This window comes from Macadamia integrifolia, chromosome 14, assembly GCF_013358625.1.
Source record: "Macadamia integrifolia cultivar HAES 741 chromosome 14, SCU_Mint_v3, whole genome shotgun sequence".
In the NCBI taxonomy this organism is placed as follows: domain Eukaryota; kingdom Viridiplantae; phylum Streptophyta; class Magnoliopsida; order Proteales; family Proteaceae; genus Macadamia; species Macadamia integrifolia.
In genome coordinates this window covers 21,930,092-21,945,874 of record NC_056570.1, presented here as the reverse complement: position 1 = coordinate 21,945,874, position 15,783 = coordinate 21,930,092, and the positions used below count along the sequence as shown (strand labels likewise).

At 36.0% G+C, this 15,783-nt stretch overlaps 2 protein-coding genes across 5 annotated transcripts in view; one reads left to right on the top strand and one right to left on the bottom strand.

The window, feature by feature from the left end:
• Positions 1-9,052, top strand: part of LOC122062089 (protein ANTHESIS POMOTING FACTOR 1) — a 9,688-nt gene extending 636 nt beyond the window's left edge. For all 4 annotated transcript variants that reach the window (XM_042625732.1, XM_042625730.1, XM_042625731.1 and 1 more), the window contains exons 3-11: positions 291-391; positions 1,640-1,749; positions 1,844-1,910; positions 2,462-2,561; positions 3,240-3,356; positions 3,456-3,593; positions 3,757-3,838; positions 7,183-7,232; positions 8,568-9,052. In XM_042625732.1, the coding sequence (XP_042481666.1) occupies positions 291-391; positions 1,640-1,749; positions 1,844-1,910; positions 2,462-2,561; positions 3,240-3,356; positions 3,456-3,593; positions 3,757-3,838; positions 7,183-7,232; positions 8,568-8,735 (933 nt within the window). In that variant the 3' untranslated portion in view covers positions 8,736-9,052. The remainder of the gene's footprint in view (positions 1-290; positions 392-1,639; positions 1,750-1,843; positions 1,911-2,461; positions 2,562-3,239; positions 3,357-3,455; positions 3,594-3,756; positions 3,839-7,182; positions 7,233-8,567) is intronic.
• A 2,310-nt stretch (positions 9,053-11,362) lies between these two features.
• On the bottom strand, positions 11,363-12,310 carry LOC122060413 (oleosin H2-like). Its single transcript, XM_042623499.1, has one exon. It carries the CDS (start codon positions 12,246-12,248, stop codon positions 11,778-11,780), a length of 471 nt encoding a protein of 156 aa, XP_042479433.1. The 5' UTR covers positions 12,249-12,310; the 3' UTR covers positions 11,363-11,777.
• Positions 12,311-15,783: the final 3,473 nt, after the last annotated feature.

Below are 15,783 nucleotides of genomic sequence, written 5' to 3'. Positions count from 1 at the left end.
GGGGGGGGGGGGGGGAAGGAAGACTAGGGTAATAGCTATATCAACGTTATCCTTATTTTATTATGTGGAAATCAGTGATCGTTTGAACTTCAAGAGCTTTGCTTCTAAAAGTGTAAATCTTGATTAGATTATATTTCTTCTACCCTACAAATCTGCAATGGACTGCCCCTTTGATATATATATATATATATCAAAGGACATTCAACCCGGATCTCCACTCCAATTTACAACCAGGTTAATTATTTTTGTTGTAGTGTTTGAAGCTTTTGGTTTGGCATTGTGATTCTTAGGGTGGAAAGATCAATTCAGTTGATTTTCATCGTACCAAGGATCTACTGGTTACCACTAGTGATGATGACTCGGTGCGGCTTTATGATATTGCAAATGCAACGTGAGTATTCCACTCAGAAGTAGAAACTGGTTACGTTTTTGAATATTGAATTATTGTGTATGGTGATGCCATTGAATGACATATATAATGATATGAGAAGCATCTGTCATCATAAAAAGGAGTAAGTTAAACAAAAGTAGTGCTCAAGTATGATATTGTTGGTTCAACTAATAGGCAATGGGCTTAGAAGAAAACAATTCTGATAGCCTGATACATCATCTCTTGGTTTATTGTTGACCCTGAATGATTGCTCACTTGGGCATGACTGTTGATGCCTCTCTCAAGAGTTGTGTAAGATCGATCTACAAGGTTTACCCTTTTGGCCCACTGCCCGTATCTAACTTATTGATTTTTATTGGCATCTTAGATGCAATGTAGCTTTTAATTATGGGGAAATCCTGTTGCAACCAAAGTTGGTGAAAAAAGGTCGTAAGCTTACTCTTATGCCCTTTTAGTGACACCCCTTTTTTTTTTTTTTTTTCAATGAGGGTAAATCCTGTCATTTCACATGCCTACTCGAAAAGTGTGTAGCTTTTAATATTGACATAATGACAAGCCACTTTCACATTATTTTGAAAATTCTTTTTTACCCCTTCATTAAATAACTTTTCGGAATAAAACAAGGGGCAATAAAAAAAAGGTTACAACTTCTCACTTCATCATTTTTTTGACAACAAGATGCACCCTTTAGCTATTATTATTATTATTATTATTTTTTAATTTAATTAAATTTGGATGGGGCGAGGGTGGACCTTGGTGCAACATTAAAGTTGCTCCATTTTGATTAAGTGGTCATGGGTTAGAGTCGGGGAAACAACCTCTCTGCGAAGCGGAGGTGAGGCTGTGTACGTTATGATCCTCCCCAGAACCCACAGTAGCTGGAGCCTCGAGCGTTGAGTATACCCTTTTTTTTTTTTTTTAAATAAAAAAATTGTATAGGGTGGTAGCATGAAATAGAATTATTGCTTCATATTCTCATTTCTTTTGCCTTATTGATGATCATAATTCAACATCTGAAACACCTCTATGCATCAATGTATTGTTTCTGTCATTGGTTTTGATTGTAATTCTTGCAGAGCATTTGAATACATCTACGGCGATTCCATTTCAAGTTTCACATGAAAAATAAATTCATAGATATATAGAGTTAGACCTTGAACTCATATTAACTAGTCTATTTTTTTTTTTTTTTTTTTCCTTCAAGTAATTAAGCTGTTTATTTTTCTTGCTGTTGTTGTATAACTTCAGTTTGTTGAAGACTACATACCACAAGAAGCATGGTGCTGATCGTATATGCTTTACACACCATCCAAGCTCTGTTATATGCTCTTCGAGATACAAAACAGATTCCACTGATGGTGAGCTTATTAATTTTGAAGGTTGAGATGTGTTTCTAATGATGTTCCTACATAAATGGAGGCAACTTATTCTTTTCTTTCTTTCATTTGCCAGAACCCTTGCGATATCTTTCCATGTATGACAATCGATGTCTCCGCTACTTCAAAGGGCACAAAGAGAGGTTATGATTCTATTCTGTAACCCTTCTGTTATTCAGTTAGTAGCATGGCTTTGTTGTTTGAAAGAACTGAGAAAGAAAAAAGAGGGGGGAGGGAGGAAAACCTAGAAAATCACCTGAAACAATGGAACTAAGATATCTTTTGGTAGGAAATTATGTAGAAGGCATGCAGCGACACATGCTTCTTGATTTCTAATTTTCTCCCCCGCTATTCTTTGAATTACAGAAAATTATATATGTGGATACTTTTCAAATATGCATTCCACTGTGGAAGGAATTGGCTGCTTGGACATCTGAGCACATCAGGCTTCTTTGGGTCCATGACTTGAAGTTTCTAATGATTTATTTCTCTGATTCCGGAACACTTTTCTGTCTTTTTGAAATCTTCCTGGCTCCTAGATACCTGTTGGTGCCTACTATGCACGCTGTAAAGGAGTTCCTCCCCCTCTCCTAAATCACTTTTTTTCTTAAACAATTATCTTGCTGTATTGGAGGATATTATAATCAACTCTACTTTGTCCTTTCTTATACTGGTTCTTCTGTCTTGGATGTAGAGTTGTTTCACTCTGCATGTCTCCAATTAATGACAGCTTCATGTCTGGTTCACTTGATCACAGTGTTAGAATATGGGATCTTCGTGTAAATGCTTGCCAGGTTGGTACTTAATTTCCCTATAAGAAGCTCTGCAGAAAAGTGAATGAGAAAATCTAACTTGTTTGTCCCTTACAAAATAAATTTTATCATTGCAACAATATATTAGCACATGCACGTCGCAAATGGGACCCAACCTTTGATGGTTGCGACCTTGGAGATGTTCTGTGTGACAAAAGACTGCCTAGGAGAGATCGTGATAATGGGTATATGATGCCTTCAGGAGATCATGATAATGGGTATATGATGCCTAGGTATGACAGAGAGCATGCCATTTCATACTTCAATACTTGAAAGCATAGGTTTGAAAACCGGACAAATGAAAAACTTGAAATGCAACCAGTTACCATTTTCTGGTTTAACTGTGGGGTTTTCATAAAAGGGGGGAATACAGTTAAAACCAGAATGACTGGTTGGCCTAGTTCAGTTTTTGCTTTTTAAACCTATGCTTAAGTGTGAAATTGTCTACCTTGGGTTCTAAATTTGAAGACCCATAAGTCAACTTTTCTCCATCTGTTATATTTTATTCCCTACCCATGTATACATCACACTTTCTGGAAGTACCTAACTTGGGGCAAAACAAATTAAAGGTGTAACAGTGAAAGGAGTATGACCTTTTGTCTGGCAATTTCATAATGCAATTATACAGTCATGATTTGTGCTCACTGGTATAGTTTTCAGGGACTCCTTCATTTGCGAGGTAGGCCTACAGTTGCATACGATCAGCAGGGTCTTGTTTTTGCAGTAGCAATGGAAGGGGGTGCTATTAAACTGTTTGATTCACGCTCTTATGATAAGGTCTTTACCCCTCCACACCACCCACCCACCCAAAAAAAAAATGTAATCTGAGATTGGCACCATTAATTTGGAGACTGAATTACTATCTTCAAATTGTAGGGTCCATTTGACACTTTTTTTGTTGGAGGAGATACAGCTGAGGTCTCTGATATCAAATTCAGCAATGACGGAAAATCTATGCTTTTGACAACAACGAATAGCAATATCTATGTTCTTGATGCATATGCAGGGGAGAAGGTCAGTTCACCTAGATTTGTAATGATGATACAGGGCCAAACTTGTCCCCTGCTTTGGCATATTTGAACCAATATCATTTCAATCTGGATGCTTTACGCTTGTAGAGGTGGGATGTGTTAGAAATATATTAGTCTATTTCAAATTATTATTGTCCTCTATGCAGCGATGTGGCTTCAGTTTGGAACCATCTTCAAATACAGGCATAGAGGCAACTTTTACACCAGATGGGCAATATGTGGTTTCAAGTAAATTTCTTCATCCAAATCTTTCTGTCTACACCATGCAACGAAATGTGAAACCTGTTGCATACATCATAGATATTATTCCCTTGAATTCATTGACCCTGTTCCCAGGCAAAATGAAATTGCAACTACTCATATTCATCATCCTTTGTTCGTGTTGTGTTTTGTGGAATTTATTTATAAGAAAAAACAGTGTTTGTTCATTTGACCTGATTTAGATTTGCTACATATTGGATATTGTCTCCCTGACTAATTGACTTCTCTTTCAGTTTTGGCTGGAAATATTAAATGAAATGGTAGCGTCGTAGTTTATGATTAGTAGTGAAGCTGTAAATTGTTTGCACCCTATTATTTTCAATAGAACAATGGCAGGGTTAATGGCATTGGGTTTGATCATTATAAATATTCATAAGAATTCACGCGTCTAGGCTAATAAAGATCTCAGCAATTTACCAAAGGTTAACGTAATCTTTCTATGAATTTTTTGTAAATGATTTGTAATATTTTCTAATGTTATTTGACATAGATCCTTTGAGAGAGTATAGTTTGGTATAATGTCATATCAGTTGCTTTACTTTTCAGAAAATTATCAAGTTTGTGGGTACTTGAGGGATTTGGTATAACATCCTCCAAAAAGCCTCTTCTTTGTGGAGAAGGGATGGTAATCCACTTTCCTATTCAATTCCCCTTGCCCTGATGCAGTGCTAATCTCAAACCAGTGAAGTCCAGTGGGAGATCAGTATGCGACAGGATGGCATGTATAAGGACAACTCAGTTATGCATGAAATAATGATTGAACGGTCTATTTTGTCAAGTAGAATAAGTCTGTAAAATCTTATGTTGATCTAATGGTCATATTTGAAGATATGGGTAGTGATGCAGGCGCACTTCCTTAGACCAATGCAAACCCAAACCCGTTGGGGAACCCAAATGTGAGAAGATCCAGGTCCAAATGTTTTGGTCTAGTACGATATTTAGAATTTATTTTATTTGGGAAATATATTATGTAAACTTTGTTTTTGGTTTTTATAAGTAGATATGTAACCCAATGATTGGAGCAGTTGAATATGTAATGGAAGTTTGAGTTGGGTTTACCTCCCAGTTGTGAAGTTGTGTATGACCAGGTTGGTCGAGTGCAATCTCTTCTTCTTTTCCCTCCGGTTCATGTTACGAGCTTCTCTCCCTTTCTCTGATTCTTCCCTCCCTTTTCTTAGTTTGTCTCCTCATTCTATTTACCGTTACTGTTACCTACCCTGTTTTGGGCGGTACTGGCAGCCCCAGGGTGTGGGCCCCATGGTGTGGAGTTAATCTCCCTCCTACCTTGACCTCCCACCTTGATATTCTATGGGGTGTTCACAAACCCTTAGGCGACCTAGGCTTCCAAATCTGAGACTTAGATAACACCTCACCTGGTTTGTGAGATTTAGTCAGAACTTCAAATCTGGTTCTGCGACTTCCACCCTTCTCAGTTTCAGCAATAAAAACTGAGTTGATTATTTTGAGTGTTGATTGGTTGATTCCAGTAGCCTTTTGTGTTATATATGCCTAAAATTTGGAGTCGATTGAGCTTATTGGGTGAGTTTTATCAGCTGTATGCTAAGGAACCCACTGCTGGTTGCATCTTTGTTTGTGGGGAGTAGATGAGATAGTGATGTTTTAAACAGCACCATGTCACATTTTTTTTTTTTTCTTTCAAACAGACCATTTTTTTATGTTTTTATTGAGGATGGATTAGGATTCTATACGTTCAGTCTATTTTGAGTCAGTTTCCTTCATTATCGTAGTTTTCCTAGTTAGTTTATCTTACCTAGTTAAGAACTGGTTTAGTCCATTCTTTTTCAATTATATAAGTTTGTAAGGGGTCCAGCTTTGTACATGAATTTGATTTATGAGATTTTGGCTTGAGCCTTTTCTTTGTTCTGTGAGATTCAGATTTGCTGTGAGATGCAGTGTTATGTCGGTGGGATCCCAGTTGAGGCTAGGTGGGGATGCTTAGTCATTTCTTTTTCTTCTTCTTCTTCGTCCTTCTTTCTCCATCAGTACTTAATAAGTACTGTTATTGATTTATTTTGTTATCCCAATATATTAAAACACTTCTGTTTTGGGGTCAATACATCTGAGATTTCAGTCTTGATCTCAGATTCATCAGCCGCAGGTCATTCTAAGTCTGCCCACAGTTTTAGTTTTTAGATCAGAAGTCAGCTGAGTAGAATCCTGTAAATCTGGAGCTCTTCCCATTGATTTCTGTGTTTATTTGATCCATTAACTCCTGCTGTGATTTCCTATTAGTTGCTGTGAGATATCGACAGATCGGTTATTGTTTTATTATTGGTATCAGCCCTTCGAAACTAATCTGTTTCAGTTATATGGTAACTATTCTTATTTCCATCAATGTTAGGTTTTGGGGTTTCTTATCTTGCCATAACTTCTAATCCTGTTGGATTCAAATCATCTTTTGAGGAGTTGTTTCTGTTTATGTTATTAAGTGTATATCAGAAGATTGCATGCATCTGAGTTCTTGGTCTACTATTATCATGTTTTCTTCAATTCTGGTGTAATCTGAGTTTCTGAAACCTAGTTCCGGAGGCTTGTAGAAACCCATTATATCCTGGTGGACTGGTCTCATGCCTGGAAGTTTGGGTTTTTCTCAGGCCCAGGCTGGATCTGAAAAACTGCTGGACTGGGCCTCCTATGTAGCTAGTATCCATTATCTTTTAAAAGGCATGGTGCATTCCTTGTATGCTAATTACATAATGGGACTGTCTGAATGACACTCTATAGGTGTGTTTAGAGCATGGGCAAGAGATCGCTGCCTGGTCGCATGGGCCCTGCAACAATGCGGAGGCCAATGAGAGTGGACGTAGGGGCAACAACATGAATGGGATTTTGGATTCCACAGGGGGTGGTGGTAATTTTGCATACCCCTGTGCCGGGGTGCAGCTTTCTTTTTCCCAACATATAACCTTCTTTTGATTGCACTTTTTTCTTATTTCCAAAATTTCTCCAAAGTGAAAGATGAAATGGGTTTTCAATATAATTTTAAATGTACTTATCATTGTGTCATTTTCAAGATCTGTCATTGTCTTGCATGCGTCAAGGTTACAAATTATTTGACATCTTAAGGGATGTCAATAAGAAAATCCCTTGCATAATATCCTTATCAGTTACTTGCTTTTACGGTTTTAATAATTCCCCTTTGATTGATAAGCTAATTTTACTGTAGTTTAGCTAGTGTTTCGTATTGTTCCACTAGAAAGTCTAGTTAAATCATTGGTAAATAAAAGTTTCGTCTTACTTCTCTTTTTTTGTTCAGAACATGAGACTGTTATCCTTATTTTCTTTTTCAGGCTCAGGAGATGGAACCTTGCATGCATGGAGTATCAACATGCGAAATGAGGTAATATTGTAATGATGATGCAATATCCATAAAATTGTATGGTGTCTTTTTGCAGCAATCACATTCAAAGTGGCAGGGGTCTTATTCATAGCACTGACTATTGCCCTGGTTGAAATATGATGTACAATGTAGTAGTTTTGAAATTTCTTTCAATGAAATGCTGGAGATTTTTTTGTTGGGAATAGATGAAATTTGGTTTCTGAGAGTTCTAAAATTTTGAAATAACTGGAGTTGAAAACTTTATTTTAAAGCTTGAAAACTCCCTTATATATTTGTGTACATATCTAACACTTATAGTGGCCACACTAGCCCTTCCATATATACTTTCATTTGGAAAATGGATGTATTCCAAATTGTGGAAGGGGGTTTACTTGGTCACTGAATCATATCAGTGAGGCCCCTTTGTTTGACGGGATAAAAAGGGGTGGGAAACTTATAAGGGAGGGTCCCACATATGTGGGTTGGGTTGACAAGGAAAGGGAAGGAAAGGAAATAATGGAATTTGTAATTTTTTTAGTGGGGTCCTCCTCTATGGGAAAGAGAGGAAATAAGAGGAGAGAGATGGGCACAAAACAGTTTTTCCTTGCCCGCCAACCAATTTGGAAGTGAATGGGGCGTGAAAAGTTAACTGCCGCATCAATGACAACAATTATTGCATTAAATGACCTTGTTTGAGAAGTTTCTCACCCCACTAATCCAAACACTTATATTTGTGGTAATTTTGGGGAAACAAATACAAGTTTCCCATTTTTTTCTACGTTTTCCACTTTTCTCCGTCAAACAAACAGGGCCTAAGGTTTTCTAGATCTCCAAGAAATAGAAGAAAAACTTTGTTGGTATAAAATTTCTGTAAAAAAAATTATTTTGAATCATCATATCCATCATATGGCAGGTAGCATATTTGGCCATTGATGGTCTTTTTTTTTTTTTTTTTTTTTTTTTTTTTTAATAATCTTGGCCTAGTGGTAGTGGCTCCAGTTGTTGATGGCAGACTTTAGATCCAGTTTGGCCTCACATGTTGTGGATTTGGATTTTTTTTTTTTTTTTTTTGGGGGTTGGGGGGTGGGGGGAGTTGGGGGAGGGTTAATGGGTTGGGATTTTCCTTGTGATGTCCCCTCCAAAAAAATAAAAAATAAATAAATAAACAACAATAATCATAATATTATTATGAAAAATGGAAATATGTTTTGACCATCTTGCCAAGAGGGCTTTTTTTTTCTTTGTCACCATTTGGCCTAGCCTTTTGTCCAAAACAGATTCGTGCAGCAGTGTTTCTGTAACTGGCATGTAGTTGTGGTGATAAAGATGTGACTACTAATTGGTTTACTTTTTCAGGTTTCTTGCTGGAATAGCCACATTGGTGTAGCAACTTGCTTGAAGTGGGCACCCCGTAGGGCCATGTTTGTTGCTGCATCTACTGTTCTTACATTTTGGATTCCAAACAATGGTAAATTGAATCCAGAATCTGGCGCCAGGGATCTTGTTGCTGTTGCTGCAGTGTAGTGTAGCAAGGAAATATTCTCAGTTTAATCCTGGTATTTCATTCTCTGTCAAATCATGGCTCTGTGGGTTAAAATGCAAAGAGTAATTAAAGTTTCTGTGTAATCTCAGCCAGCTGTGAAGATAACAAATACAGCAACTGTGGTGACATAGCTCATGTATTTGCATTTTCCCTTCCAACCCAAGTGAGCTTTAGATTCTAGTCATGGGTGCAATACACCTTAAAAGCATAGTCCACTGAACTTTTCATCTCATATTACATAACCTGGCTATCCCTATCAAGATTTACTACCTGGTTTAAGGTATGGTATTGCAAGAAACTCGCATTTCTGGTTTTGTAATTGCACTTCACTGTGGGCTGAAAAATTTTAGGCAAATTTTGTATGTATTAGAAGCAGGATGTGTGGGCAGGATGAAGTTATCATCTTGAGGGCTGGTTGCTGGTAGGGGTTGGTAGGGGTTGGGAATAAGGTTGCGTTTGGTAACGTTGTAGAAAAACATTTCTAGAGTTTTTTTGTTCTATGAGAACAAATAAATAGAATAAAGTGTTTGGTGTATTTATGGTGTGTTTCGTTTTTGTTAGAACAAAAAATGAAAAAAAAAAAAAGAGAATTTACGGAATAACATTTTGTCATTTCAGTTTCATTCAAAAAAAAAATAATAATAATAATATTTTAACACGAAAATTGAAATTTCTGTTTTTGACACGAAATATTAGTTTTTGAAAATTGAAAATTGTTCTCACTGTTAATGCTCTTCATTATGACTTGGTTCATGCAGTTATAACGTTAGCTCTTCATTATGACTTGGTTCATGCAGTTATAACGTTAGCTCTTCATTATGACTTGGTTCATGCAGTTATAACGTTAGCTCTTCATTATGACTTGGTTCATGCAGTTATAACGTTAGCTCTTCATTATGACTTGGTTCATGCAGTTATAACGTTAGCTCTTCATTATGACTTGGTTCATGCAGTTATAACTTCAGTATGAATTCACGGAACTAATCAGACCACCAAAAACAAAAACAAAAAAAAAAAAATTTGACTCATCTTGCACTAGTTGTTGACAATCAGTCCAAATGTCTACAGTTGTGCTTTCCAATGATCTTTGATATAATACCTTTGCTTTTGCCTCATGTGCACCGTGCATATTCAAAATTCAATGAGTATAACAGATGCCCAACCTGCGTTGTGGGATCCCTTATCAAAGCTCCCATCACAAATGATCATTGGATTAACAGAAACAAATGAGAATTAAAAGAACAAAGCTTATCAGATTCTCTTTCCAAAGAAAAAAAAAAATCAAAACTCCAAGAGTTATCTATATTAAAGTGACAACGTATCAGAATGCATTTGGTAATCATTCACTTCCGGAAATGATATTTAAAAATAATTTTTAATGAACTTATTTCAGGAATAAAATGATTTTTATTATTTTACATTTTTTATATATTTTCTTTTCATTAAAAAAAAAACCAAAAATACCAAATTAACACTAAACGTTTTATTTTATTTTTTCATTCCAGAACAGAAAAACATTAAAAATATTTTTCTAGATAACTAGAAAACACAGCCTAAGCATGTAAAACCCCACTTCGTTTAAAAACTTCTGATAAAACATTCAAAATTTGTGATGAGAGAAGCATGTCAAAGAAGGTAATTATCTGCTACACTACTTAAGTATTTCTGTAGAGTAAGTAAAATTTGAGGAGAAATTAAAAAGGTAAACTTTCACAAAGACTATGTTTGATTGGAAGAAAAATTTTAAAAGAAGAGATATAAAATTTTCAAAACTTAAAAATTTATATAAAAAAAAAAAGAGATAAAATTTTTAAAACTAAAAAATGTATATAAAAAAAATTTAATGGAAAGAGAAATGAAAATTTTAAATTTTAAAAATCATATCAAGAGTGAATATATATATTTTTTAAATATATATATATATATATATATAATTTTTTTAAAGTTAATAGTAAAATAAAATAACCTTCAAGCAATAAGAAGTGATACTAAATTAAAAATAATAACTCTTTTGGAAATATATGCCACAATATTGATAATTTCTCTATAATTGCAACACTTAATTTTCCCTATTATCACAACATTATGGCTCTGTTTAATTGCAAATAAAAATTGATAAAGGAAGTGAAAAAACATTTTTTTTAATAATAATACTAATATAACCCACTTAAAATTTTTAATAATCATATATATATATATATATATTTGTAAAGTTAATAGTAAAATAAATTAACCTTCAATCAATTTAAATTAAATTTAATTATATCTATTTCAATATTAAGTAATCCCTTCCTTTTATAATAGTCGGAAGAGAAAGAGAAACTTCACTTTATGTACAAGATCCCGCCATGCTCATGCTAGTCTCATGCCTTATTAGAGAACAGTCGCTACTATTAGCCCGTGTAGTGTAACGGTCCGAACTTATACTTTTCCAGACAAAGTCCCCTTTATCTACAAAAACCACAGAATACTTGGGAATAGCTAGGTCCCCGATCCGGTGCCAATGAAGCCTGCAACTAGTGCTCCGAAACGGTACCCGCAAGGATATATAATAGAACTGTTACTAGTCTAGAAACAATATATAGCCAGCAACCCCTTAAAAAAAACCTTCCAAAAAGTAAAGATTGTTCTTATTTATTTTTAAGCATCCACATAGATACAATGGCAGATGAAGTTGAGAGAGAGAACAATAACCCTCTACATGGTAACAAACGATAACAGAGACCCCCTTAACATTGGTACGTACTTGCATGATACTACTACCACATACCCCACTATATATATATATATATATATATATAGTACTATTACGTTTATTATGGATCTCTTGAGAGAGAGAGAGAGAGAGAGAGAGAGGGAGATAACAATAACCCTCTACATGGTAACAAACGATAACAAGCCCTAGCTACTACTAATAACGTACTACATAACCTTCATATGCATGCATCACATAAGCCCTATCCACCGTTCAAAACGAACCCCATTTGTGCCATCACCCATATCCAACCGTTCAGATAAGTCCATTACGTCCTCCCTCCTTCCTGGCCCCTATTTCCTTGACCCACGTCCTTAGTCCTCTGGCCCACTTGGCCTGCCGTTTCCTGCAAGCGCCGCTTCGTGTAATCCAGATGCTCAGGCATCTTTTCACTAGGTCCACGCAAGTAGTTGATGATCCATGACAGTGATGACAGTGCTGTGATCCCAAAAGCACCCGAAGTAAGAAAACCCATCACAGCTAACCCAATAACTATGGCTGCTGGCACCAAAACTGGGCTGAAGATCACGAAGAGCGGCGTCGTCAACGCCAATCCGACGATGGTGATGGTCAAGATGAAACCAGCAAGGGTGAGAAGGATACCACCTATGGGAAAGAGGGTGACCACAGCCACTACTTGGGAGGTTGTAGGGCCTTTCTCCTGATACATGTCCTTCATGCTCTCTGTGAGTTGCTGTGGCTGTTGGCGCAACTGAACCTGTTGGGGGTTATCAGCCATGGCTATGATACTGTGATGCTGTGATTGTCTAGAGAGAGAGAGAGAGAGAGAGAGAGAAGAGATGAAGGCAGAGGATGAAAGGGCTGAGGTGGGTATTTAAGTAGAAGAAAGGAAAGACACGTGGGGAATTATAGATATACGTGTTAATAAGAGGAGATTAAAGGCTTGCATGGGAAACAAGTCTCTATAGAGGTTCTCTGGTGGTGATGAAGGGTGTGGTCAGTCTAGAATACATTGCCACATTTTTTGTTTGGTTTTGGACTGTTCCAACTTTATGATTAAAGAGGTTTAAGTTTAATCCCGTATCCAAACATCAGGCACAAGTGCCATCTCAGTTTCAAACTATCCATGTGTGAGTCAGTGAAGTGGGGGCGGGAGGGGGGGGGGAACTCACTGTTCTAAGTAGAACCATACAAAGTTCTTTTATTCTTATATGTATTTGTTTGCCACGTGGAGAAGAGGTGGCAAGAGATCTTTGATATTATGGTCCCACTCGGCATTAGTGGCAGTACAAGAAGAGACAAAAATGACAACTTCAGAGGCTCTGCCACTTGCTGTTTGGCCTGGCCCATTTGTATTCTTTTTGTATGGGGCATGAAAAAACCAGTCCTTTCCTACCAAACCAGGGGAAAAGGAAAACCACGTACCCTAGGCTTAAGTCTTAATAGTACCGGGGTCAGATACCCATATGAGAAATCTTTTTGTTTCCATGACTACCCTTTTAATTTCTTTTGCCCTGAGTGTATGAAACAATATGTAATCAGTCATTACACTCCACGTATACAGAATTAAGTGATCTAAACTTGTCTTTATTCATATTCATAATTAGTTAAAAGAAAAACGATGTCTGAAAGGCAACATGATCCCTGTGGCAAGATATATTAGAGGCGTGAAATAACCACCCTACATCATGAAAGGTGAAAATTCAACAATTGTTGATGCTTTTGTGTATGTTCCTATTTGTCTTTGCATCATGCTACGTTTGAAGTAATCCTCTCCCCTAATTAAAATGCATTTAAACATCATTTTTTCATGTCCAAAAATATATATATATATATATATATATTTCAAAATAAAAATAAATTAATATTATCTATATTTATGATCTATATATTAAATATTAATATTTAACTAATAAAACATGAGGAGGTCGCATAATTTATATATATATATATATATATTCAAATTTTTATATCCCTTGTTTATCAAATGCATAGTAGTCATGATAACACTAGCATGGCAACCAAGGCATCCAAAGCACCACTCTTACGGTCTAGGCAACACCTTGACAACCATGTTCAAATCTGAAATTTTAAAATTCATGTTGTTAATTTTCTTTTTTTCTTTTTCTTGTTCTATTCAAATCTTGAACTATTTTATACATACCTTAACAAAATGAAGTTTCTCTGTCGGTCTCATTTAAACTAAGTATGATCCTAATTCCTAACCTTGCCATTACAAATGTAGCATTGCTTCCCCGGTTGTAAACCTAGACTATTGTTTAGGGTCGGCCCGGTGCAATAGTATTCTTGGACCTCATCAGAAAAAAAAAAAGTAACCTTAGACTAAGGGTGTCAATCGGTCTAGAACCAGGTATTTGGTTTGGTTTTAGTTTCGGTTCTAGTGAGTGTTAGTGTGATCCAGAATCAGATCAGGTCCCGTCTCAATTCTGAAAATTAGTACTCGTACCAAACCTGTCTGGTTCTGGTATGGTTCTAGTTCCTATTTGAGTTTTGTATTCGGTTCTTATTTGGTTCTAATACCCAGTTTTAAATTTGATCCTGTTATGCAAAAGACAAAATACAAATGCTCATTCACTAAGTTGTTAGTCTTCCCCAACAAAAGATGGTTTTAAACTTAGAATATAACTATAACTCTATAAGAAAATTTAAATGATTAATTAAGTAAGATCATGGTTTAAAGTATCTTCGATACCGATACGATACCCTCCGATACGTATCTTAAATTTAGCCGATCGATACGATACACACCGATACGATACATGAAATTTTTAAAATCCTTTCGTATCGATATATATCCTATGATACATATCGATATGCACCAATACACAATCGATACGTACTGATACTCTATAAAAAATATAAAATCAATGTGAAATATACGTTTTGGTATGTATCAGTACGTATCGGTGAGTATTTGTATGTATCGATTGATACATATCAATGAGTATCAGTACATATCAGTGAATATCGGTATGTATCGATCAATACATATCGATGAGTATCGATACATATCGGTGAGTATCGGTATGTACCGATACAGTGCGCTACGGTCATATAATGGCCAAGATGGGTATTTTTTCAAAAAACACCATTTTTTGAGGTGTTTTTGTTCCAAATTGCTACCAGTCATATTTCTCTCTAACTAAAGTGAAAATCAAGGTTTTAAACAAGGATTTTACATTTATGGGACAACTACAAACCTTGAATTCTTAGTGCGATACCCTCAATTTAGTGCTTATGCATAGTACATGTTGTCAATAGCTTTTTTTAATAAATTTTTAATGCAAAAGTGTTTAAAAAGGTGTTTTATATCCATTTATGTATGTATCTTTAGCGTATCTTAGCGTATCTCCGATACGATACGATACCCTCCGATACGTATCTTAATTTTGGTCGATCGATACGACGACCGATACCGATACTTTAATCCTTGAGTAAGATTTCTATTTAAGTTACGTCAAGTGTTTAGTTTTCAAAAAGAGGAAAAAGTTACATTAGGTGATTTGGTTTGATTTCGGTTAGACCTACTGGTTCTTGATATAGATCCAGATCGAACCATATTATAAACACTCATTTTAGATCCAAGATGTAACCATATTATAATCAATTTGGTTTGGTTCAAGGTATTCAATCTGGAATTGGATTTGGTATTTTTATTTTGATTACAATTTGACACCCTTACCTTAGACGGTCCAAGCTGACCTGCCAAGGCCATAGAGAATGTTGACTCAGTCCTACGTCTCCTCACTGCATTGAGTACGGTCCTACTCGTCATTCGTAAAAAATAATTCCAGTACGTCTCCGCCATGTCTATAGCATACGTGTAAACTCTTTTTTTTTTCCTTATGAAAACCATACATCTAATATAAAGAACACATGTGACTGTGAATAGTGTAGCTCTGACCGATGAGGTTGGTAGCCTAGTGGTGAAAATGCCCTCAACCCATCACCGCTCTAGTCAGCTGGTTGTAGGTTTGAGTCTTGGCATGACCACTATCACTCATTAACCCTACGGAAGCACTGCTTGCCGTACGGGGACTTGTCTTGGGGCTACGATCATTACCATGGAGTAACATTTTTTGTTCTAAAAAAAAAAAAAAAGAAGAAGAAGAAGAACAGCGTAGCACTGGATTTATAACAGAGGATTTTGTCATACGTGTACTGAAGTTTGTATCTTTCCAAGGGAATTAATGTCCAATGGGCCATGGCAGGATGGCATTTTTTCTATTCTCTCTCGTTCCCCAAGGGCGATTTACAGAGCAATAATGTCTTAAAAAAAAAAAAAAAATTGT